The sequence below is a fragment of the Hibiscus syriacus genome, unplaced genomic scaffold (assembly GCF_006381635.1).
Source record: "Hibiscus syriacus cultivar Baekdansim isolate YM2019G1 unplaced genomic scaffold, ASM638163v2 tig00111309_pilon, whole genome shotgun sequence".
Classification (NCBI taxonomy): domain Eukaryota; kingdom Viridiplantae; phylum Streptophyta; class Magnoliopsida; order Malvales; family Malvaceae; genus Hibiscus; species Hibiscus syriacus.
Genome location: NW_024063052.1, coordinates 1177989 through 1201295, shown reverse-complemented (window position 1 = coordinate 1201295; position 23307 = coordinate 1177989). Strand labels below are relative to the sequence as shown.

General features: G+C 35.8%; 2 protein-coding genes across 2 annotated transcripts; both read left to right on the top strand.

Annotated features, from left to right (window-relative positions):
• The first annotated feature begins 1324 nt into the window (after positions 1–1324).
• LOC120158195 (pentatricopeptide repeat-containing protein At1g06140, mitochondrial-like) lies at positions 1325–2041 on the top strand. Its single transcript, XM_039169093.1, has one exon. The coding sequence runs from the start codon at positions 1325–1327 to the stop codon at positions 2039–2041; it is 717 nt and encodes a 238-aa protein (XP_039025024.1).
• A 2939-nt stretch (positions 2042–4980) lies between these two features.
• Positions 4981–22840, top strand: LOC120158194 (poly [ADP-ribose] polymerase 1-like). The gene is given in 20 exon segments (XM_039169092.1): positions 4981–5259; positions 5594–5643; positions 5733–5922; positions 7346–7567; positions 7639–7794; positions 7913–7973; positions 8049–8112; positions 8188–8439; positions 8987–9224; positions 9326–9371; positions 9374–9437; positions 9527–9603; positions 9731–9891; positions 15629–15820; positions 15953–16061; positions 16178–16260; positions 16363–16448; positions 21941–21992; positions 22078–22260; positions 22578–22840. Coding segments are annotated over 20 exon segments (2478 nt in total). The 5' UTR covers positions 4981–5115; the 3' UTR covers positions 22626–22840.
• The last annotated feature ends 467 nt before the right edge of the window (positions 22841–23307 follow it).

Here is a 23307-nt window from a genome sequence, read left to right as displayed (position 1 = left end):
AAACTAACCAACTAGTGAAAAAATATTTAAATAATATCTCTCAAACATCATAAAACGTTTTACAAATATTTTCAGAAATGTAATTCATTTTTCAGAATTCAAATTTCAGTAATTTATTTTTCTATAATTCAAATTCTAATAATTTATTTTCTGAAAAATCAATTAAAGCTAAACAAACGTATAAGAATCTGCTCCCTTCCCCAGCCGAACGTCTAATATTTGTTGTTGCAGCAGTGTGGGATTCATCAAATTTGTTGGTTCATGAAGCTGCATTTGCGTAGGTTCAAATGTAAGATGCCAAAAAGAATCAACTTGTTGGATTGAGAAAAAACGTTAATGCCAGAAATAACTCCCCGCCGCCTTGTCTACCCAAAACCACACCAAAACCCTCCCTTTCTCTTTTTTCCCTCTCACCAAAACTCTATCTCTCACCCAACAAATCCACGCGTGTATCGTTCTCCATGGGTTCAACGGTTCCGTCGTTTACGGCTCCAAGCTCACCGACGCCTATATCCATTTGGGTTCTCTGCAATTTGCCCAGAAAATCTTCGATTGCATCCTCGCAAGAATCTCCATTCCTGGAACACCCTTATATTGTTGGGGTTGACAGTTTCAATTTAGTTTTTGCGATCAAAGCATGCGTTGGATTTTCATTCCTGAAAGACGGAAAACTGATTCACTCTATTGCTGTCAAGTTTGGATTGGAAGGAGACGCGTATGTTGCGCCTGCTCTTGGGAAGATGTACGGTTAATTGGGCTCTCTGAGAGATGCTAGGAAAGTGACGGTTTTCCTGAGAGAAATTATGTTCTTTGGGGTATTATGATGGAAGGGTATTTGAAGTCTTCAGAAGAATTGCAAGTCTTTGAACTATTTCGTAGAAAGAAGGTATTGGGTGTGGAATTGGATGCTTTTACAGTGGGAGGGTTGGTTCGAGCTTGCGGAAATGCATCTGCTGCTAAAGAAGGTGGTTTGTGTATTAAAAACAACTTCGTTTGTTCCAATGTTTACTTGCAGACCTCCCTTATAGATATGTATTTGAAATGTGGTTTGGTTGATTTTGGAACGAAATTGTTTGAAGAGGCTAATGAAAGGGATGTGGTTTTGTGGAGTTCGATGATAACGGGATTGACCAAAAATGGGAAGGGGTTTGCCTTGTTTAGACGATTGTTGCAACAGCCTTTAGTTCCGAACTCAGCTACCTTGGATAGCATTCTTGGAGCTTCCTCCTTATGGGGTTCTTTGAAACAAGGGAAGAGTGTTTATGGCTACATGATAAGAAAAGGGATTGACTTGGATGATGTAAATTACAATTCTTTCATAGACATGTACGCCAAATGTGGTTCGGTTTCAATGGCTCAAAAACTTTTTGCTCAGATGCCATTGAAGAATGTAGTTTCTTGGAGTGCAATGATCAACGCTTTTGGAATTCATGGTTTATGCTCTGAAGCTTTGGCTTGTTTCAACCAAATGAGATCGAAAAACCAAGTACCTAATTCCGTAACATTCGTTTCAATTCTGTTAGCTTGTAGTCATTCTGGAAAGGTTGAAGAGGGATGGAGATTTTTTAAGGAAATGACTCAGGATTATGGGATTGTTCCAACTCAGGAACATTATGCATGTATGGTAGATTTATTAGGAAGGGCTAGGAAGATCGAGGAAGTTTTATCCTTCATTGACAGCATGCCTATAGAACCTGATGCTAGTGTTTGGGGGTCTTTATTGGGTGCATGTAGAATGCACAGAAGGGTTGAATTAGCTGAAAATGTATCTGATAAGCTCCTTCCTTTGGAGACCAATAAGGCATCTGTTTATGTTTTTCTTTCTAACATCTATGCTGATGCTGGCAGGTGGGAATCGGTGAAGAAAATAAGGAAGAAATTGGCAAAACTGGACTGTGTAAGCATATCCGGTTCGCCGCAGTTAAAGTTGGGAAGAGGTTTCTCGTACTGTAGTGCCTTGGATGGATTAACTTGCATAAACACACATGCTGAGAAAGTTATTACTGCACACAGCTTATCTACCATCTTAAAGGAGCGATAATTCCTCTAAACAGATTGACTCGTTGTATTGTGTCGAGACCCTTCCACCTCGTTCGCGTGGACATTAGTCGCTAACCCATAATACAGATGAAACTTGTTTAAACGAACTTCATTCGGCTTTCATTGGAAGCATGTTATGAGGAGAGTATGCTTCCTCGAATGTTTACTTGCTTGTTTATGGCGCTTCATGGCTTGGTTGAGTTTCTTCTGTAAAGTTTGCCAGGCAAGTGGAAAGCAAAGAAGAGATAGAGACACGAGCATTGTTCCTATACCATCAATTTTCTGTACTGTGTTGCAATTGCGATTGCAGGTGGCTTTATTAGCTTTGATAACATGGTTTTGTTCTTGGCATCTTCCTCTCTTCTTGCTATTTGTTTTATGAATGGTTGATGCCATAAACCAGTGTCCTCTTCAAGAAAAAAGAATTAACATCACCATGAATTCTTGTGAGCTTCTGTTTAGGCATTGTTGGGGGCAAGCCACCCAAAAAAGTGTGTTGACTTTGGAAATTACAAGGCAAGTAAGACTAAATTCAGTTTCATATGCTGGTTTACACTCTGTCATTGAACATGGAAGTCCATTTGCAGAACAATTATGAGGCTTGAAGCTTATAATTATTATTTTTAAAAAATGAAATTCCAATTTTAACATAATTAGTTTTTCTTATTCAAATATTACAACTTTATTTGCGTCCAACTTGAACAAAGATTAGGATGGGATGTCTTTAGCATAGGTTGTTGAAGAAGCCAAACTCAATGCCGCACGTGTGTATCGTTGTTCCTATTTGGTTATGATTGAGTTTGACTTTAAATAATTGTAATTGCAAACAATTAAATATAATTCAGCTTTCTAAAGAAGAATGTTTTAAGTACTACTTTCTGAACAATTTGTGAAATTTAATATAGTTTTGACTTTAGAAATTCTAATCTTTTATCTAAAAGATTTGAATATAAATTCTTTCACTAAAATGTAACCACCCAAAAATTGTGTAAATTGTAGTTGACCCACGGTTGCTGATCGAAACAGGTAGATGGATTGGGCCTCTTGTTTAATGGGCAATTTTCGTTTTTAGTCACTTGTTAATGTTAAACATTTGTTTTAACCCTTCTCCAAATGGATAAATTATACTTTTAGTCCTCAAAAATTAATTATTAAATTTAAGTTCTTTTTAAAAATCAAGTTAGACTCAACCACAATGTTATAATTCCATCACGATCCTCGACACTGATAATTGAATTCATCTCTGTTGAAATATTAAGATTATGTTTGGATGTCACCTAGGTCTATGGTGCAATAACACTTGTATTAATTGACATTAGATTTGAGTTCAATCTCGAACAATTCTTAGAGGAAAAAAATATCTAGGTAAAATAATAAAATGTTGAAGAAAAAGGAGCAATGGGGCAATGGACCTGGTTAGTAACTCAGCACTTGGAAAGTGTTGCTGAGATTGGAAGAGATAAAAGCCCATGAAAAAGGAAGAGAAGGTCAGGGTAAGTATATAAAAATGAGATTTTCCCCGTAATTCAAAGTTTGGCTTAATACAAAAGTAAGTGTCTGAGCTTTGTTTCAAAAAACGTTTTAGTGTCTAATTTTTTTTTGCTAAAATTAGGTGCCTAATGTTTTCATTGGAGCACTTTTAAGTGCCTAGACAGTAACAACCGTTAAATTTGATCGTTAAGTGACATTTGTAAGTTCTTGTAATTTTGAGAGTTTATTTTAATTTTTTTAAAAAAAAACCCCTCCCCTTTCCCCATTCCACGATCATCATCTGGCCAATCGTGACCACCATCGCCACTATTGTTAACACCGACATCGATTGTCGATCAAACCCCCATTGGCCTTCTCATCGTAAGCTGCCACCAATTTGTCGTGGATAAATGTTCAAATGTTCGTCGGATTTTAAGTCATTGTCGTTGTTTTTCGTTGATTTCGGTCGGTCTCAACGTCCATAAGCCACTTCATCACCACCATTCGAATCACCGTGTAATTCCGCCCAAAATTCATCCTCGTCGCCGCTCCGTTGATACTCCTCCGACGTTCCATTGTGGAGATTAAGATTTTAAAGTTTTAGGGATTTGTATGTGGGGAATTTTAGAGATTTAGGGGATTTGGGTGATGGTAAGGGCGAAGGTTGATCAATGGGTGGCCAGGGACGGGTGGGTGACTGTTTGGCGATGACGATGGTGGCCAAAGATGGCCGATGACAGTTAGTAATAGGGTTGAAATGAGAGATTTTAGTTTTTTAGAGTTTTTTTTATAATTTCATTAAATTTTGGGTTCTTTTATAAATAAATTAATTTTTTTAAAAAAAATTATATTAGAAAAATAATATTTTTTTTATTTAAAAAAAAATTAGGCAACTTGAAGTGTAACTAAAAAACGTTAACTATGCATGAACCAATTTACCTAAATAGTTAAAGGAATCGTTGTTATTCGTAGAGGTCACATGTTCGAGCACCATCGACTGCAATAGCAATAAGGTGATTGAGAGTTTATTGTCAAATGATTGAAAATATTTAGAACATATACTATTTTGTAATCAACCCAGCTTAATAAAAAAATGTTAATTTTTAGCAAAAAAATATTGGGTAAATTACACATTTAATACCTAAAGTTTCGTTTTTGGTACTTTTTAGTACCTAGACCTTCAATTTTTATAAAATCATATCTAAAGTTTAGTTTTTGTTTAATTTTAGTACTTGTCGTCAACTTTTTATTTCATTTTAGTACCTAAATTTTTAACAACAATATACTAAAATAAAATAAAAAATAAACTTTAGGTATAATTTTAAAAAAAATTAAAAGTTTAAGTGTTAAAATATATAGTTTACTCATAATTATTCTGGCATTAAATCCTTTTTGAGATAAAGTTTAGTCAATTATTTTTATATTAATCCTTCCAAGTTTTTACCCAGAAGGAATTCGTATTAGGGAAGCCAAGCAAACAGATTATCTCCCCCAGTATTTCCCGAAGATTCACTTCCAATTTCTTCTCTTATCCCACACCTATATATATACACTTTACAAACCCCACTCTGAGAAGTATCTAGACGGAAGAGAAGAGAGACCAAAATGGCGAACCCACCAAAGCCATGGAAAGCGGAATATGCCAAGTCTGCTCGATCTTCTTGCAAAACTTGCAAAAGCGTTATCAGCAAGGAGGCCTTCAGGCTAGGCAAGATGGTCACTGCCACCCAGTTCGACGGCTTCATGCCCGTACATTTTCTCCACTCTTTCTATTTTCCTTTTTCTGGCTCTTCCCCCCCCCCCCTGAATTCTGGGAAATTTGAAGTGCATGCAACTGTTGTTTTCATTTGGATTTTGTGGGGTATTGTTTAATTTCTTGCTTAATTTGTTGTTTTCCCTTATTTCAATAATTTTCTTTTAGGCTTTGGCTAGTGGCATTCCCTGTTGTGTTCTTCTAAATCTCAAAGTCAGCTTTTTTCTGTCGACATTTCTTACCCTTTTCTTCAATTTTACTTATTTCATTGTTGTGGATGCTTAAATCTTCTAACTTTTTTTACTTATATTTGTCTGTTTCCTGAATTAGATGTGGAACCATGCAGATTGTATACTAAGGAAAGCAAATCAGATAAAGTCGTACGTACTTTACTAATTGTCTGGTGTGATTTCTGAAAGGCTATCTGTATTGAATGCAGAGGATAACCTCTTCTTTTTAAATTGTGTAGTACTGATGATGTTGAAGGCATAGAATCGCTTCGATGGGAGGACCAACAAAAAATCAGGAACTATCTGGAATCCGGTGGACCTTCAAATGCAAAAAATGTCTCTCCTCAAGCCATGGAATATGCTATTGAAGTTTAACAAACTTCTCGTGCTACTTGCAAGGGTTGCTCCCAAAAGATTATGAAGGGAGAGGTGGATTGTTTATGCTTTTCATATATTGGTTTCATTCATGGTTTCAAATTGCGGTCGCGTTTTCGGTTATTTCAGATTTATCGTGATTGCGGCCGTCGCGGCCGCTATTGCGGCTGTCGCGGGTAACTCGGACGGCTGCGAAACCACTATATCAGAGCCGAAATCGCGAACCGTTTTTTAAAATCCTGGTTTCACTTGTTACTAACTTCCAGGATTAAGTAAAATGGATCTATGGATTATGTAATGATTCAAGGACCCAATAAAGAATCTTCTTTTGGTTCTTGCCTTAACATATGGATTAAGAAATGATTCAAGTAGGGTTTTAAATAGCGATTGTGGTCACGTTTTCGGTCGCGTTACATTTATCACGGTTGCGGATATAACAGATGCTATTGCGGTCATTACGGATATCGCAATCGTGAATTTTTTCGAATGAACTGATTTTTTTAATAAAAAAACTTGTTTTTTTTATAATTAAAATAACTGAATAATAGCGGAATAGTGGTCCGCTATTACTGTGATTGGCCGCGATCCGTTAAATTGCGGCCGCTATCCGCCGCTATTAGTGTGATCTTGCTTCACACCGTTATTTTTCGCGATACCGGTTTTGGACATCGCCGCGATCGCGATATAACGGTCACGATACCGTTATTCGGCTGCTATTTGAAACCTTGGAGCTATTTGAAACCCTGGATTCAAGCACCCAGTAAAGAATCTATTGAAAAGATTTTACTTTGGCTGTGCGGTTAGTTATTTGATGTCACATGTAAAATGGTTTTACCTTAACATATGTTTTGTTTACATTTTTTTGTTTCTTTTTTTTTCTCAGAAACTAATGTGTTTTGTACCCTCTTCTTCTCAAAATTTGGTTTCTATGTGGTTCCTTAAAACAAAATCAAATGTGTCATTTTTGTTGTTATAGCATCTCAATATTTGATCTGTCTTCCAAAATAGTTGTGCACTTCATTGTTTTATTGCAGAAGATAAACTACTTTTTTTATAAAAAAATACTCGTTAAATCAGAATGCTGTTTATCTGTCTTGTATCTAGTTTGTCTTAAATAAAATATTGGTATATAAAAGAACATAGTAGAAGCATGGGGTAAATTTTGAGATTCATTTATGGTTCCTGTTTACTGCTTTTTGATGCTGCCGCTTAAGTTTTAAGTACATTTATTATTTATGGGTTTTAAGTTCATTTAAGTTGCGCACTTTCATGATATCCTTCTTTTTAGTTTACAACTAAATTGGAGATACCTTGCTAGATGATGCAAATTGGTGTACCTATATTGAACACTTTATAATTGAACCTGCGATTTTTTTGTGTGTGTATCTAAATGTAGTTTTTGTGATGAATTGCTTAAGAATTTATTCCATGTCGTGATGAACATAAACTTCTAATAGACTGCACCTAAAATTGAAAGGATTCTCTTGGTATAATTCTATGCAGTGCTGATGGGATGATGTTTGGAGCACTTGGTAAATGTCCCATGTGTTCTGGCTGTCTTTCCTTTTCTGGAGGCAAGTATCGTTGCGGTGGCTACATTTCAGCATGGAGCAAGTGTTCTTACGCTACTTGTGAACCTGAACGTCTTAAAGGGAAATGGAAAGTCCCAGATGAAACAAATAATGAATTTCTTAGCAAGGTGACTAAGATTCATGTGATAAACTAAATTATTTAGACTTTAAAACATTTTCCTGACTCAAACTTCTGCAGTGGTTTAAATCACAAAAAATAAAGAAACCTATTCACATCCTGCCTCCACCATCTGCTTCTTCGAATCAAGCTCCTAATGGCCAATCTCAAATGTCAAAGGTTGAAAGCTTGGCAGATTTGAAAGTTTGCATGGTTGGATTGTGTCAGGAGTCCAGGGTAATATCTCTTGCACTGTGTTGCACTGTATTTTAAATTATGCTGAAGTTGTATTCAATTTTCTTTGTCAGAATAAATGTGAATGTATGTTCATTTCTTGAGGATTTTTGCTTTTCAGGAAGAGTGGAAGGGAAAAATCAAGGAAGCTGGTGGTATAGTTCATGCCAATATCAAGAATGGTATGTGCCCCCTGGACTGTATTTTGATATAAAAGCTTATGTTGATTGGGATGTACTAAAGAAATAATGTTACAGATACAAATTGCCTTGTTGTGAGTGGGGAATTGGAGAGTCATGCTGCCGAGATGAGGAAGGCACGGTAAAGCTCCTTTCATATTTCTTCTCTTGAGTTTTTCATTCATTTTAGACTAATTTCATGTGTTTCAATTTTCAGGAAGATGAGATTGCCAATTGTTAGGGAGGACTATCTTGTTGACTGTTTTAAAAGACAGAAAAAGCTTCCTTTTGACTTGTACAATGTTGAAGCCATTGGTGAGGCCTCTAGCATGGCCACTGTCAAAGTAAAAGGACGAAGTGCTGTGCATGAAGCTTCTGGTCTACAAGAGTCGGGTCACATACTTGAGGATGGGGGAAGTATATATAACACAACTTTGAACATGTCAGACTTATCAACCGGTGTTAACAGGTGCATATTGTACACCCATCTCTTTGGCTGGCTTTCTAATATATTATAGCTGACTGTGACTTTCCTGCTTTGCAACTTGTGTTAAATGTTTTTCTTTATTGCCTATTGATGGACTGAACTTAATGATAGTATGTTCCTTCTAAGCATAATGAGGGACATTTTTCTTGCTCTCATTCTCTTTGAAAACATTGCCTTTTCCTCATTTCTTTTCTAACATGTTAGTTGGACTTGGATGCGAGTATTGGACATGATTATGCACCCAACTAGGGCATGTTCAATTTTTTCTCAAGATTTTCATGTATTTGGAGGGTTCTCGGGAGATCGTATCCTTGTACAGCTGTCCAGGAAAGAGTCGGACATGATTACAAGACATGGGAATGTCAAGAAAAATAGAGTCAGAAACAGTTTTTGACTGTTTGTGTAGCAATTTATTTCCACATTAATTTTTCCACTTTGTTCTTTTTAAAATTTTCTATTTTTATGCTCTCTTTTGATTATTTTATTTCTCAATAAATGTTAACTTACTACGTTTTTTTGTCATATGAAGTTATTACATCCTCCAAATAATCCAAGAAGATAAAGGATCAGGTTGTTTTGTATTCCGTAAATGGGGCCGCGTGGGGAATGAAAAAATTGGCGGTAACAAATTGGAAGATATGTCAAAATCAGATGCAATCTCTGGATTCAAACGTTTATTTCTTGAGAAAACTGGGAATACATGGGAGGCATGGGAACAGAGAGAAAATTTCCAGAAACAACCTGGCGGATTTTTCCCATTGGATATCGTATTGCTTATTTCTTTTCCATCTCTTTCCAGATGTATATGCCTCTTGCTTAGATAGTGCATTTTTTTTGGTTATAGTTCTTTATATGCTGGGATTTGTAGGATTATGGAGTTAACAAACAGGTGTCACAAAAGAAGCACACGGATGCAACAGTCAACTTCCTCTTCCATTACTTGAATTGGTGAAGATGCTTTTTAATGTGGAAACATACAGGCAAGTGGTCCGTTTTCCAAGAAAACCCTTCCCTCTCTCGTACTCCCTCAAATTACTTTGATGTTTTAATAATCCTTTCTTTATAACAGGGCTGCAATGTTGGAGTTTGAGATTGATATATCTGAAATGCCCCTTGGAAAGCTGAGCAAAAGTAACATTCAGAAAGGTAGGCAACTGTAAAGTCTTATTTATTTTCTCTATTATGCTGAGCATCCTTAGATGTTACATTCTAGGAGTTAAATTTCTAGCATGTGTAGAGTAGAAATTTTAGTAACCATATCTTCTTGGCCCAGGCTTTGAGGCATTAACAGAGATTCAAAATCTATTGAACAACAGCACTTCTGATCCTTCTGTCAAAGAAAGCTTGATTATTGATGCCAGTAATAGATTTTTTACTGTTATTCCTTCTATCCATCCACATGTCATAAGGGATGAAGATGATTTCAAGTCAAAGGTATATATTCTACATAATATTACCTTTTTCTGGTTTTTGAATGCTTTTGATTTGAATGATGACACTGCCATGCTGTCAGATCTTTATTTCCTTTTATGTTGAAACATTTATGGCATCTTATAGAATTATGTTCAAACCCAAAAATAAGATAAGGGCTAGTTTGTGCTTGTAGTTAATTATTTGGAGCCTGATTTCTATTGTGAATATACTAGTCAGATACATCTACTTCCACACATCTAGTTGAATTTACTTGTCTGATTCCTGTATCTGTTTATTTTAATCAGTCCTGATTTTGTTTCGTTTGAGCATTGTTCTCGTGGTCAATTATGAAGCGATTTCTCATTGTAGGACTGATACTTGATTGCCTTGTTTTGTTCCCGTTAAATATTGAAGGTGTTATGCTGTTTCATTATGACATTTTGAACTATATTATAGTTTTTGGTGGCTTTTGGTTCGCTGGAATCCCTTGGAATTAGGAAGAATTGGAATCCATTTCCACCACTTTCTTATGTTTAGTTCAAGTTTTCAAAGGGAGAATTGAAATCCAATTTCATCAAATGAGAGAAAGTAAATTTCATCTATAACATGATGAAATTGAAATCTTTTGGAGGAGGGAATGTGAAATTTGACCATACTACCCTTATCAATCTTTTGGTATTCGGGTTAGATTTTTTTAAAAAAATTTCGGGATCGGGTCGGATATTTTTAAAATAAATTCGGGTTCGGATCGGAATTTTTTAAGTGTGATATTCGGGGTCGAGTTTAGGGTTTAGGAATAAGTACAATAATACTCTTCTATATATAATTTTTTTCAATTAAGTTTTGTTGAACTATGTTTCGATATAACAATTTAAGGCAAAATGGTTTTTGGACTTGAATTGAATTTACAAAATGATTTTTGGACTTGAATTGAATTTACAAAATGTTTTTGGACTTAATTGAATTTATTCAAAATTTACAAAAATAATTCAAAGTTCTTTTAGTTTAAAATTGAGCACAAAAATGTTTTTATGAATAGTAATTCAATCTTGAAGAAGTAAGAGAACAACTATCCAAGCAATCAAACACAAGAGAAGAGTTTTTCAATCTTATTTCATCTTTCTCTTGTAAATATTTTGTTCTTGTGAGCTCAATCTTGTAAAACACCTACCTTAGAGAGGTTTTCTTGTTTACATTTATTATCCTTTTGTAAAGGGGAAAGGTTCTAGCTTAGCCCGTGTAAAAGCTAGGGAAAGGTTCTAGTTTAGCCCGGAAAAACTAGGGAGTTTGTAAGGTTACTCTTTATCCTCAAAAGAAAGAACAAATTAGTGAATTTGTTGGAAAATCCTTGGTGAGGAGCTAAGGTAGTGGACGTAGACTTTGATTGAGAAAGTCGAACCACTATAAATCACTGTGCAATTCTATATCTTTCAATCTCCTTACTCCCTAAACACAAAACCGTTCCGACCCCTCTTTGCAAATCGTTCCGGTTGTCGTTTCGAGCTTTCGAAAATCCTAACAATTGGCATCAGAGCCTAACTCGTTAAGAAGGTTTAACCACCTTGAGACGATCCTAGAAGAAGCTCTACCAATTCCCGACGCAACCGACAAAGAAATGACTTTTTCCTCCGGTGCTTATTATCTTGAAGAATATCCTATTATGGATTCACAACCGGTCAACAAGCCACCCTTCTTCAATGGAGAAAATTATGCACACTGGAAGAATAAGATGATGTACTTCATTCAATCATACAATCTAGGAGCTTGGTACTCAATCATGGACGGTTACTCCTCTCCACCCGGCAAGTACAACGATTGGAATAGAGAAGAGCAGAAAAATTTTCAGCGTAATTCTAAGGCTATACATATTCTATTTTGTGCTTTAGGCCCAAATGAATATGGAAGAGTCTCATCTTGTTCCAATGCCAAAGAGATTTAGGATAAGCTCCAAGTCACTCATGAAGGAACCGACGAAGTGAGGGAATCAAAGAAAAGTCTTCTCAACCATAGCTACGAGAACTTCAAGATGAAACCCAATGAAGACATCAAAGCTATGACGAATAGATTTTCCGTGATTGTCAACGGTCTCAAGGGATATGGAGAAGTAATCCCTAATGAGAAGCTTGTGAGGAAGGTGATTTACTCTCTTCCAAAGGAGTGGCAATCGAAGAAGACGGCCATTATCGAAGCTAAAAACCTAAAGTCTCTCACTCTCGAAGAGCTAATTGGTTCCCTTCTCACTCATGAGATGATGGTGAAGGAAGATGAAGAAAGGGAAGAGAAGAAAAAGGTAGGCATTACCTTCAAATCCACCAATGAAAGCTATCAAGAATCAAGTGATGAGGTGGATGAAGAAGACGATGAACAAGAAGAAGAGATGGTCAAGCTCTTGAAGGAACTCAAGAGATTCATGATTTCCAAAGAAGTGAAACATGAATCAACCAAGAAGAAGTGTCCCCCGGTGTGCTTCAATTGTCAAAGAAAGGGGCATGTCAAGTATGAATGTCCTCTTTTAAAAAAAAAGGGGAAGAAGGCATTTGTTGAATCTTGGAGTGATGAAGATGATTCCAATGATGAAGATGAAGTAGTCAACCTATGCCTCATGGCCACTCATGAAGAAGTTGAGGTATCTTCTAACTCAAATGAATTTAATTCATTTACTTTTGATGAGTTACAAGATGCTTATAATAGGTTGTATTTGGGATTTGAGACCATGAATTCCAAATATACAAAATTAATTTCAAAACTCAAAATTAAAGATAATTTGATTTTGAAAGCAAAAGTTGATTTTGAAAATCAAAATGAAATTTTAAAAAATGATTTAGAGCTTTCAAAAATCAAAATAAATGATTTAGAAAAGAAAAATTTTGAGTTAGAAGTTAAGCTTGAAGGCTTAACAAAAGAAAAAGAATTAATTTCTAAAAAAAACCTATTATGTGTAAAAATGGCAAAATGCTCACATTGCCATTTTCATGGTCATTTGGAACATACTTGTCCTTTGAAGAAAGGAAAACATTTTAAAATTAGACAAGTATGGGTTCCAAAAAGAACAAGGGGCATTGAAACTAACATTCAAGGATCCAAAGCAATTTGGATACCAAAATCGAAATAAATATCTCTTGTAGGTGTGTGAGAGCAATGGTGATGAAAATGATGATATTCAAGATGCTCTAGCCACACATGAAAAAGGAATGGGTAACCTCTAAGCTTAATGCTTTTAATTTTAGTTATTTGGTTGCTCATTTGATTTTAAGCATACATGAGTTTTGGTTTTAAATGATTATGCATCATTGTCTTAATCTCATGTATGTTAAAAGGAAGTTATGATGAACATCTTAACGTTTTAATAATTTTTCAGAATTTTTAGTTCATCACAATGAATTTTGGTCAAAATTGATTTTAAATGCAAATTATATCTCTCTAACAATTGATATCAAATTATTCAAAATGCATAACATTTTTGGAAAACTTTATGCAAATGCACTTAATTTTAACAATTGGTATTAATATCAAATTTCAAAAAATTGGTATTGCATAAAGTATTTTAGACTTGGATATATTGAATTTCATGTGCTACAAACATGTTTGTTATTCTTTTTAGAAATTCAATATTTTGTTTAAGTGTCAAGATCTTAAAAGCTTAATTTTGTTTGGAATACATTTATTGAGGGGAGCTTTGATTTTTCAAATGATTTTTAAATGTAAAATTTACTACTTACTCTCCAAAGTTATTTTAAACTTCAAAGATCGAATTATTTTTGATATAACAAAAAGGGGGAGAAGTTTAGTTTGAAAAATTCAATTTCTTAATAAAAAAAAAATTCAATTTCTTAATGAAAAAAGGGGAGCTTAACATTTTCATATGTTTTCCAACAACTAGTATCTTTTTCATTAAACATTTTATTAAGGGGGAGTTTTTGCCAAAAACAATTTTTCAAATGTTTTGTTATATCAAAAAGGGGGAGATTGTTGAACTATGTTTCGATATAACAATTTAAGGCAAAATGGTTTTTGGACTTGAATTGAATTTACAAAATGGTTTTTGGACTTGAATTGAATTTACAAAATGTTTTTGGACTTAATTGAATTTATTCAAAATTTACAAAAATAATTCAAAGTTCTTTTAGTTTAAAATTGAGCACAAAAAATGTTTTTATGAATAGTAATTTACTATTTGAACAGTAAATTACTATTTGAACAGTAAATCACTGTTTGAACAGTAATATTTGAATATTATGAAGGGGTATCGATTCCCTATGAAGGGGTACCGATTCCCCTCATTCTGGGCAGCCTTTTTGAGTAGAAAAATCATTCCCAAACGGCTCCAAAACATCCCCAACGACTAGATACGACTTCAAACTCATTCCAAGCTATAAATACAAGCTAAGGACACTTGAAGAAGTAAGAGAACAACTATCCAAGCAATCAAACACAAGAGAAGAGTTTTTCAATCTTATTTCATCTTTCTCTTGTAAATATTTTGTTCTTGTGAGCTCAATCTTGTAAACACCTACCTTAGAGAGGTTTTCTTGTTTACATTTATTATCCTTTTATAAAGGGGAAAGGTTCTAGCTTAGCCCGTGTAAAAGCTAGGGAAAGGTTCTAGTTTAGCCCGGAAAAACTAGGGAGTTTGTAAGGTTACTCTTTATCCTCAAAAGAAAGAACAAATTAGTGAATTTGTTGGAAAATCCTTGATGAGGAGCTAAGGTAGTGGACGTAGACTTTGATTGAGAAAGTCGAACCACTATAAATCACTGTGCAATTCTCTATCTTTCAATCTCCTTATTCCCTAAACACAAAACCGTTCCGACCCCTCTTTGCAAATCGTTCCGGTTGTCGTTTCGAGCTTCCGAAAATCCTAACATGTTTGTTTTTATTGAATAAAAATAATTTTTTTATTATTTCGTGTCGGGTCGGATTTTTAATTCATATATTTGGGTCGGGTCGGGTCGGTGAAACTTTATTTTTGTCGGGTCTAGGGTGGAGGTTCCCTTGTTCTTGGGTCGGGTGGACCAAAACCCGATCTATGACCATCCCTAATTGCGATGATTTTAACTTATGATGTTTATTAACATGATTTTTATAATTTATTGAAATGAATAATCAATCAATAAAATGAAAATTTAATATTTTTAAAAATTTTATAATATATTGCTACATGTAAGTTATAAAACAAACTAAAATAAAGCAAAAAAAAAAGAAAGGTAATTTTGTCATTTTACATTACTGAAATCAAATTCATCTGACATGTCTGCAAATCAAACAGAATATGAAATTGGATTCCAATTAAATTTGCAGGCCAACCAAACAGGTTTCATATTCCAATTCCTGACAGATTCTAATTCCCTCAAAACCATTCCAGCGAACCAAACGTCACCTAAGTGTATATTTGTAGCTCTTCATTATATTTTTCAATTCCTTGTGCAACGCCCCTAGCTTCTAGCTGGACATTTTCTCCTTCTGTTGTACCATTATGGTGAATGCTATTTTTAGCACTTTCTGATAGTTGGATGCTATTCTAAGCTACAAAGAATCCTGTTAAATATCGAAAAATGTTATTGACTGGTTGTCCTCATGGCTGCATGTTATAGTACCAACGGTATAAAACACCAATTTATTTTGCACTGTTGCATGTTGAAGGCAGGAAGTTGGAGTCAACTTGCTCAATTATTGCTTTAAATTTGTTCTTAAACTAATTTGCAACAAGATATAATCTATGTGAGGAGTAATCTACGGTCCTTTTCTGCTTGAAATGTAGGTGAAAATGTTGGAAGCTCTTCAAGACATTGAAATAGCCTCAAGATTAGTAGGTTTTGATGCCGTCAACGATGATTCCCTTGATGAAAAATATAAGAAACTAAAATGTGATATCACTCCCCTTCCTCATGATAGCGACGCTTTTAAGTTGATTGAGAAATATCTCTTTACCACTCATGCTCCTACTCATACTGTGAGTATGAATGTTTAAAAAGCTGCGACTTTTTAACAGTTGATTATGGTCTTGTTTATACCCCCACCCTTTTTTTTCTAATGCATGTTCAATTTGCAAAATAAACTTACTGCAACTATATGTTACCTTCAGGAATGGACACTTGAACTGGAAGAAGTATTCTCACTTGAAAGAGGAGGAGAAATTGATAAGTTTGCTCCTTACAGAGAAAAATTTAGTAACAAAATGCTTCTTTGGCATGGTAAGTGGCTTTTATATTTGCATAGGAGATGAGTGCTCCACAAATTGCTTCAAGTACTTTGGGGTAATATTCCTGATGGACAGTTTTTCAAGATTATGAAACATTTTCATATGCAGGTTCCAGGTTGACAAATTTTGTGGGGATACTGAGCCAGGGACTAAGAATAGCTCCTCCAGAAGCTCCAGCAACTGGCTATATGGTTCTCTTACTTTTTCTTTTCATATATGATTGTACATCATTGCATACAGGACATACACATTTCTTTTGCAAGGTTAACATTTGTTACATTTTTGCGTTCCAGTTTGGCAAGGGGATTTACTTTGCTGATTTGGTCAGTAAGAGTGCTCAGTATTGCTTTACTGATAGGAAAAATCCTATGGGCCTCATGTGTCAGGATTGGAGAAGAAGAAGAGGAACGGCGAGAAAATATCGAAGAACATTTGGGAAATGAAGGTCGAGGGTTAGGGATTGAAGAAACAAATTGGGAATTCAATCAGGTGAGAGGCACAGGGTACTTACAGAGCAGGCCGAGCAAGAGGATGGACTGAATAAGAAGCCCAAGACAGAAGGCCCAGTACCTGTGAAAGAGAAGAAAGAGAAGAATCAGTTAGTTACATAGCTGGGACAGCTGGCAATTAATGATTGGCAATTGTAACTAAATAATTAACAGAATCTGGTGTAAAAATTTCCTTATGCAAATGAATGATGACTTTTCTTCTCTATCATCTCTCTCTCTCGTCTGATCTCTTCTCCTAAATCCTTATTTTCTCTCAAACCATAACAATTGGTATTCAGAGCTTTGATTCTGGCAAAAATTTCTGGTGGGCATGACAAAGAAGAACCAGTCTATGGCGGAAACTGATTTATCTGGGATACAAAAACAGATTGAAGACTTGGCTGCTTTGGTGAAGAAGGGGCAAGATGAAACTAATCTACCTAAATGGTGGGAGACTCAAGAGAATAGAATCACTGCATTAGAGTCCAGAATGGCCACTAATCAGGGTTATGTGAAGGAACTGTTAAAGATTCTGACAGGCATGAATGAGGAACAGGAGCATTCTATTGATGAGCAGGTACAATCTCCTGATACTTCTAAAAATAAGGACAAAAATCCTGTTTTGGTGACTATGGTGAATGACAAGTCTAGATTTACCTATAAACTGGATGAACCTGGGTTATTAAAGACTAAACCGGATGCATGTTTAGCTCTTAAGAACAGTTTTAGGCCTGAAAATCAAGTGGGTGAAAACAGTGATTCTAGACCTAATCTGTTTGGACTGGAAACTGAAAAAAGGGGGCCAGGAGGTTTACTTAACAGTGCTGGAACTATGTGGCACAGACCTAAGATAGATCTACCATTTTTTGATGGGGTCAATCCTAGGGGATGGATTCAAAAATGCTTGAAATATTTCTCTATTTGTAGTGTTCCGGTTGAGCAAAGAGTAGAGGTAGCTACTATGTATTTGACAGGCAAAGCAGAAATATGGTTTGATGGATATATAATGCAGAAGCACCATGTAACATGGCATGGATTTGAAGCTGATATCTGTCACAGATTCAGTGATAGATCTTTCGGTGATATTGTGGAAGAGTTTACTAAATTGACTCAAAAAGGGTCAGTGGAAGATTATCAGGAAAAATTTGAGGAGTTACAGCCCTATATGTTGTTGCAGAATCCTACTTTAACTGAGGAGTTCTTTGTATCACTTTTTATTAGTGGTCTAAGAGATGATATTAAGCATAGGGTCAAGGCTTTGGATCCTAGAAACTTGTTTGAAGCATGTAAACAGGCCAAGCTTTATGAACTTTCTGTGGAGTTTGAAAATAAAAGATTAAAGCCTTCTTTTAAAACCCCATATCTATGTCTAAGACACCTGCTATGCCAGTGCCTACAAAGCCGACCTCATCATCTAATTCAAAACAGAATCTTATGGATTATAGAAGGCAAAATAATCTTTGTTTCAAATGTGGAGAGAAATATTTACCAGGCCATCAGTGTAAAAACATGCAGTTCAATATGATGACTGAAGAAATCGATAATTTTCCTGTGGAAGTTAGTGCCACTGATGCAGAACAGATTCAGCAGCTAGAAGAAGAAAATCTAGAAATTTCTATGAATGTCATTACTGGTTGTATTGGCCATAATACTTTGAGAATTCAGAGTACTATTCAAGGGAAACCCCTGAATATCTTAATTGATAGTGGAAGTACACATAGTTTTTTAACCCCTAAATGGGCTGATGTTGGTATACAGATTATTACCCCTAATCCTCTGGCTATCACTGTGGCTAATGGCAAGAAATTATTCAGCTCAGCTCGGTGCAACAAGGTAGAATAGCAAATGCAGGGCCATACTTTTTTACATGATTTTAGGCTGCTTAAATTGAGAGGAAGTGACATGGTCTTGGGGGTTGATTGGATGAAGTTATTCAGTCCAATACTAATGGACTTCAACAACATGACCTTGAGCTTTGACCATCAAGGGGATCAGATTTGTATTCAAGGTCAATAGCCCTCTAATGAATTACTACAAATTTCTGGAGCTACACTACTTAAAATGTCTGCCTGGGATTCAGATATTTTGGGTCATGTTGTTTTATTGAATATGGAAGGGAAGTCTACTATTATTCCTACTGAAATTCAACATGTGTTGGATCAGTACAGATCAGTTTTTGATGAACCTAAAGGGCTACCTCCTCAGAGATCTCATGACCATGCTATTCAACTCAAATCTACTGCTCCACCTGTTAATTTAAGGCCTTACAGATTTCCTTACAATCAAAAGGCTGAAGTGGAAAAACAGATAGCTTCTATGCTTTCTTCTTCTGTTATTCAACCTAGTAAGAGCCCATTTGCTTCTCCTTGCCTTATAATTAAAAAGAATGATGGAACTTGGAGATTTTGTGTGGATTACAGAGAATTAAATAGTATGACCATCTAAGACAAATTTCCTATTCCTATAGTGGAAGATTTGTTGGATGAGTTACATGGGGCAGTATACTTTTCAAAAATTGATTTGAGGTCAGGTTATTGGCAGATCAGAATTAAACCTGAAGATATTTACAAGACAGCCTTTAGAACTCATCAAAGTCATTATGAGTTCAAGGTAATGCCTTTTGGTCTTACTAATGCTCCTGCTACATTTCATGCACTTATGAATGAATTATTCAATTCTTTCCTCAGAAAATTTGTTTTAGTTTTCTTTGATGATATATTGGTATACAGTAGCAGTATGCAGGATCACATTGAACACTTACAGCTGGTTTTAGAGGTGTTAAAGGTGAATCAATTATTTGCAAAATGGTCCAAATGTTTCTTTGGACAAAATCAGGTGGAGTATCTTGGTCATATTATTTCTGCTGCAGGGGTATCTACTGACCCTAGCAAGGTGGAGGCTATGCATAATTGGCCTAAGCCTAAAACTCTTAAATCTTTAAGAGGATTTCTAGGCCTAACTGGATATTACAGAAGATTTATCAGAAATTATGGCATTATTAGTAGGCCTTTAACACAATTGTTGAAAAAGGATGGATTTCAGTGGAGTGATGTTGCTTATAAAGCTTTTGAGGATCTTAAATTGGCTATGTGTTCTGCTCCAGTTTTGGCCTTACCAGATTTTTCTAAAACATTTTATCTAGAAACAGATGCTAGTTCTGGAGGTATAGGGGTTGTTCTTTCACAAGAAGGAAGACCTATTGCTTATTTGAGTCAAGCTCTAAGTCCAAAAAATTCAGCATTATCTATATATGAAAGAGAATACCTTGCTATTCTCTTGGCTGTTTCAAAATGGAGACATTATTTGGAGAGTAAACCTTTTATTATTAAGACTGATCATGAGCCTCTAAAGTTTCTTTTAGAACAGAAACTGACTACCACTATTCAGAAGAGAGGTTTGACAAAGCTTCTGGGGTTGGACTATACCATACAGTATAGAAAAGGGAAGTTGAATGTTGTTGCTGATGCCTTATCTAGAAGATAGGAGGATCAGGCTCACTACTTTGCTTTGGAAGCTACTGTTTTAATACCTGCTTGGGTTCAAGAGGTGGAAGAAAGTTATCAAGAGGATACTTTAGCTCAATATTGGATTTCAGCTCTTACTATTAATCCTACAGTTGACAGTAAATGGAAATATTCTAAAGCTATCCTTAGATACAGTGGTAGAGTTTATATTGGGGTTCATGGCAGTCTTAGGTTGAAGATTATTAAGACCTTACATGACTCTCCTCAAGGAGGCCATTCAGGAGCTCAAAGCTACATATTATAGGATTCGGTCACATTTTTACTGGCCAAATCTTAAAGCTATGGTTGTTACTTATGTGAGAAGTTGTGAAATTTGCCAGCAGATTAAGGTTGAACATGTAGCAAAGCCTGGTTTGCTACAGCCCCTTCCTGTTCCTAATCAGGCTTGGGAGATAATCACTATGGATTTCATTGAAGGTCTGCCTACTTCATTTAAGAAAAATTGTATTTTGGTGATTGTGGATAAGTTTACAAAGTACAGCCATTTTTTGTCTTTGGCTTATCCTTATTCTGCAACAGAGGTGGCTAAGATACACCTAGATAATGTGTATAAGTTACATGGCCAGCCTAAGATGGCCATTTCTGACAGAGATAAGACATTCACAAGTGTGTTTTGGAGGGAGTTAATGAAACTGTTGGGCACAAAGACATTTTTCAGTACTGCTTACCATCCAGAAACAGATGGACAAACGGAGAGAGTCAATCAATGCTTAGAACAGTATTTGAGGGGCCTTTGCTTCTATCAACCTAAGCAATGGGCTAAGTGGCTACCACATGCAGAGTGGTGGTACAACACCACTTATCATACTGCTCTAAAGATAACACCTTTTCAGGCGTTATATGGGTATAAACCACCTATTATGGTTTGGCCTATTGAGTCTACAGTACAGACTATATCAGAACTAATGAGCAGTAGAGAGGCTACCAGACAGTTGCTAAAAAAATCAGTTGCAGATAGCATGTAATAGAATGAAGCAACAAGAAGATAAGAATCGAACTGACAGAACCTTTCAGATTGGGGATTTAGTTTACCTGAAATTGCAGCCCTACAGACAGACATCGATTGCCCTGCGAAGAAACTTGAAGTTAGCAGCAAAATTTTTTGGACCTTATCGTATTCTGGAAAGAATAGGAGCAGTCGCATATCGCTTGGACTTACCTAATTCTTCTAGGTTGCATCCGGTTTTCCATGTCAGTTTACTGAAGAAGTTCATAGGCGATTCCTCCATTGTTGCTACTGATCCTCCTGCAGTAGATGAAGAAGGAGAAATACAGATTAAACCATTGAAAATTATGGCCAAAAGAATTATAAACAGAAACAGTAAACTTGTTACTCAACTTATGGTTCGCTGGGAGAATCTTGCTGCAGAAAATGATACTTGGGAAGATTACTCGACTCTGAAAGGACAGTTTCCGGCGTTCGATCCTTGGGGACAAGGCTCGTCTCGAGGGGTGGGTATTGTCAGGATTGGAGAAGAAGAAGAGGAACGGCGAGAAAATATCGAAGAACATTTGGGAAATGAAGGTCGAGGGTTAGGGATTGAAGAAACAAATTGGGAATTCAATCAGGTGAGAGGCACGGGGTACTTACAGAGCAGGCCGAGCAAGAGGATGGACTGAAGGAGAAGCCCAAGACAGAAGGCCCAGTACCTGTGAAAGAGAAGAAAGAGAAGAATCAGTTAGTTACATAGCTGGGACAGCTGGCAATTAATGATTGGCAATTGTAACTAAATAATTAACAGAATCTGGTGTAAAAATTTCCTTATGCAAATGAATGATGACTTTTCTTCTCTATCATCTCTCTCTCTCGTCTGATCTCTTCTCCTAAATCCTTATTTTCTCTCAAACCATAACATCATGCTTCTCAGTGAAGTTGCTTTAGGGGAGGTCTATGAACTAACAAAGGCCAAGGTTAGTGCACCCTATATGCCAATGCCTAGATTAGAACTTGACATTTATTAATTATTTCTCTTTGCTTTTCTTCATTCTTATTCAGTATATAGAGAAACTGCCAAAAGGAAAGCACTCTACAAAGGGGCTTGGAAAGAAAGTACCTAAGAAGTCTGACTTTGTAAAGTGGAAGGATGATGTTATCATACCTTGTGGCAAACCAGTTTCATCCAATGTGAAGGACTCTGAGCTGATGTATAATGAGTACATTGTTTATAACACTGCTCAAGTAAGTTAAAAGATCTTTTCATCCCATGTAGATAAATAGGAATGCTGTTTAATGCATGAAAATGAGTTAGAACTTTGGTACTATAATCTATTGTAGTGTGCTTTACACATATCCATCTTAGCATTATTCTATCTACCAAATTGTCTCTCTAGCCCCTTCTCATATGCGTCAGACACACTTTAGTTTAGGAAGTAAAGTCCTTGTAATATAGCCTGTCACTGTTGCTGCTGCTGCTGCTGATAATGTCGTTGCTACTGTTATTGAACTCCGTTTGATGTGTGATTTGCACATATCATCTGCGACGTTAATTTGGACAGGTTAAGATGCAGATCTTGTTGAAAGTGAGGTTTCATCACAAGAGGTGAAGGAAGGTGACGGATGTTTATATTCTTACTTTGGTGAAGGACGGATGTGTAAAATATTGAAACCAAAACTGAAGTTTGTCTACTTTTGGATTTTCTAAAGCTAGCTTGACTGTTGATAAGATCTAGTTTTGGGGATAGCTTTGAGATCTTTAACCCGAGCTTGTGATGCATGTCTAAGCCTTTTGTAAGTAATGGAAACACAGTTGATACTTTAATCCATTTCTTCTAAGATGAAATCTTCTAAAAGGGTGGGATTAAATGGTAATGGGGTATTCTAAGATTTCATCCTCTCTACATGACATTTGTGGTGCAAAATACTTTTGAGAAGCTAAAATTTTACCAACTAATACTCAAGATTATGAGCTTCGTATGAAGTAAGTCCTTTGGCCCTTTTTTGCAATGATTATTATTATTGGATGTGATAAGAAAAATATTGGTCGGATTGACAAAAGGTCATGAGATTTTGATGGCTCTGGTCATGGATATTCTTCTGTAAGTTCCATAATTACCGAACAGAAGACGAAAATAAATTTGCCAAAATAATGCTGTCCACGCTAATGCCCTGCAACATTATGGTTTATAATTCGTCTCCCAGGCAATAGTAGGCAAGTGCACGTTTTAATTGTTTAATATTCTTAAAAGCTTGTGCTTTCCAATAAAAATCGGTTTCAGTTTGCAGCAC